Source organism: Chinchilla lanigera, unplaced genomic scaffold (assembly GCF_000276665.1).
Source record: "Chinchilla lanigera isolate Chin_1 unplaced genomic scaffold, ChiLan1.0 scaffold00023, whole genome shotgun sequence".
Classification (NCBI taxonomy): Eukaryota; Metazoa; Chordata; class Mammalia; order Rodentia; family Chinchillidae; genus Chinchilla; species Chinchilla lanigera.
In genome coordinates, this window is record NW_004955424.1 from 27,859,857 (window position 1) to 27,862,649 (window position 2,793).

The window sequence follows — 2,793 nt, forward strand, 5'->3', positions numbered from 1 at the left end:
GAACTCACGACCTTGCGCTTGCCAGGCAAGTGCTTTTGCCGCTGAGCTAAATCCCCAGCCCCGTATCTCATTTTAAATATTTACACAAAATCACAGTTGTTTCCAGTTATTACCTGTTACAAATTAATAATGTTTTGTGTGTACTTTCCAGTTATACATTGTACAAATAAATTTAGTCAGAGTTTTTAGGTTGATACACAGGAAATAGAAAACTTTAAACAGTCCTAAAAGGTCACATGGTTCCAGTTTGGCTGAATTAAGTATGGTTTGTGTATTAAGTATCACCTGGGAGCCAGTTAGAATACAAAGTATTGGACCTCACTGCAGACTCACTGTGTCAGAAACTTGGTGATTGAGTCTAACTGTGGTGTTTTATTAAGTCCTGGCTATTTTGATATACTCTGAAGTTTGAGAACTCCAGGGTATAGTATGGAAAAACTGTAGAGCATTAAGTTTGGGGGACTATTATTGATTCACGTTGATGTTAGCATTCATTGTTTCCACACACTAGTATAACACTTTTACCACATTTTAAGAAATTGGAGTATATCCTGGAATTTATCCGGGATTGGAAGAAGTTTGTATGATGAATGCCTAGAGGAGTTGCAAATATTTTCCATGGAAAAATAAAGCCTTTGAGAATAGATAGTGATATTCAAAATTTAAAGATACTGGAGGCCAGAGGACTGCAAATTCAAGCCCAGCCTAGGCAATTTAGTGACTTAGCAAGATCCTGTCTCAAAAAAGAGGGGGAGGGTTGACATAGCTCAGTGGAAAAGTTCTGGGTTCAGTCCCTAGTACTCTGTGTGTGTGTGTGTGTGTGTGTGTGTGTATCAGACACCCCTGCAGTGAGCCCCAATCCCCTGCCAGGTATTACAGTGCACAGCAGAAAGAAAAAAGGAAGGAAGGAAGGAAGGAAAGAAGGTAGAAAGGAAGAAAAGAAGGGAAGAAAGAGAAAGAAAGAGAACAAGAGACAAAATGGCACAGCAAGGCTCCAGGATGACCAGTTCATGAGAAACAAAAAAGGCCATGAGGCAGCCAGAACCTGGGCATTTATTGATTGAGGAAGGGATTATTGAATGACTCATAGATCTTGCCCTGGGGTGTCTTTAGTCTTAGTAGTTTTAGTCTTAGTCTTAGTCTTGGAAGTAGGTGGAAGAGAATGGCCTACCCCTAATGGAATAATGGGAAATCCCAAAAGGGTGGTACCAATAATCCAAAGCCTCAATTTCCTCCTTTAGGGAAGTATGTAAAACTAGCCATTGTGAATTTGTGGTCCCCAACAGGGGGTTAAGATACGTGGTGAGTTTTTATGCAGAGGCAGAATCAATACATGGACATTTGAGGAAGCAAGATTTGATCTAATGGAAGAAGTGTCAAATGTCCATAGGTATGACTCTCCAAGAATCTGTCAGTCTAGATGCTCTCTGTAAATATATGAAACATCTTGAAGATAAGTATGTAGAAATTAAACAAGCTATGTTGGTAAAATATATACCAGCTCAAAAGAAGGCTGATTTAGATGAGGAAATGATTGTGTTATTAAAGCGGAGAGATGTAGCAGAAAATCTGAACAAAGAATTACAGTTTCGGTATGAAAGTTGATTATATAAAGTTTGATGGTTTTATTTGTATTTATTTTCATATTCCACCATTTGATTTTAAGCTCAATATGTTGTTGATGCCTTTTGTCTTTATAGTTACCAAAGACTGCAGATTGTTTCACATGCACTTACTTCATGGGTAAAATCTGATATGAGCAGCTCATTTCAAGACTTCATGGACCAAATTCAGATAACCAAAGGTTTAAATGGTAATGTGTCTGTCTGTCTGACTATCTATCTATCTGCGAATTTTTTTTCCCCAGTGCTGGAGATTGAACCCAGGGCCTTGTACATGCCAGGCAAGCACTCCGTCAATGAACAACATCCCCCAACTCCCTCCCCTTCTTAAACATTTTGTGGAAGGGACTTACTAAGTTACCAAGCCTACCCTTGAACTTGTGATCCTCCTGCCTCAGCCTCTAAAGTACCTAGGATTATAGATATGTGACATTATGCCGGGCTTGTCTGTATTTTTTTAATTAGCACAAACAGTTTAAAACATTTTTACCCCAAAAGCTTAAAAAATGAGGTTTTCCTAAGCTGAGTTTAAAGAAAACTCTATTAGTTCTCTGTTACTGTTTAGGTTTCTTACTTCCATAGCTGGCTGATTGTTGGTAAAGAACAGATTTAGTGAGCTAAAGAGAAATACCTGAAAACACAGAGGAAAGTGACAGGGAGGCCACTTAGTTTAGGAAGAGATTGTTATTATTTGAAATCAAAGCTATATAATTGTTACTATTGCAGTGTATGTTTATTATTTTCTATAGAGAAATGACCTCAAATATAATGATCCTTTCGATATTTACAGGTGATCAAGGCATTGTTGAAGAACTGCTTGAAGATGACCCAAGCAAGGCAAAACACGCTGAAATTATGCTTTACTACATCGAAAGGCAAATATTTACAAAGCTCCGATTTTCCATGTTTAAGTGACCACATTCATGTTTAGTTGGTATCCTTTTTTTCAGTTCTTTCTTAAGACAGGGGTCTTGCCGTGTTGCTCAAGCTGTGATCTGATTTGAGACCCTCCAGTCTCAGCTTCCCGCCTCCCCAGTAGCGGGGACTACAAGTGTGTGCCATTGCTTATTTAGTTTCTTGAGCCATACTTGTCAGCTTTTTTTGAGACAGCATCTTGCTGTGTAGCTCAGCCTGGCTTGAATTCACCATGTAGCCCATGCTGCTTTGAACT

The 2,793-nt window shown here is 38.8% G+C and overlaps 1 protein-coding gene across 1 annotated transcript in view; it reads left to right on the plus strand.

Moving 5' to 3' along the window:
• The window catches only part of Clhc1 (clathrin heavy chain linker domain containing 1), a gene marked incomplete in the record, with an annotated part of 97,359 nt that overhangs the window by 33,992 nt on the left and 60,574 nt on the right, over positions 1–2,793 (plus strand). The window contains 3 exon segments of the mRNA XM_005385783.2: positions 1,391–1,592; positions 1,701–1,813; positions 2,413–2,497. Coding sequence (XP_005385840.2) covers positions 1,391–1,592; positions 1,701–1,813; positions 2,413–2,497 — 400 coding nt within the window.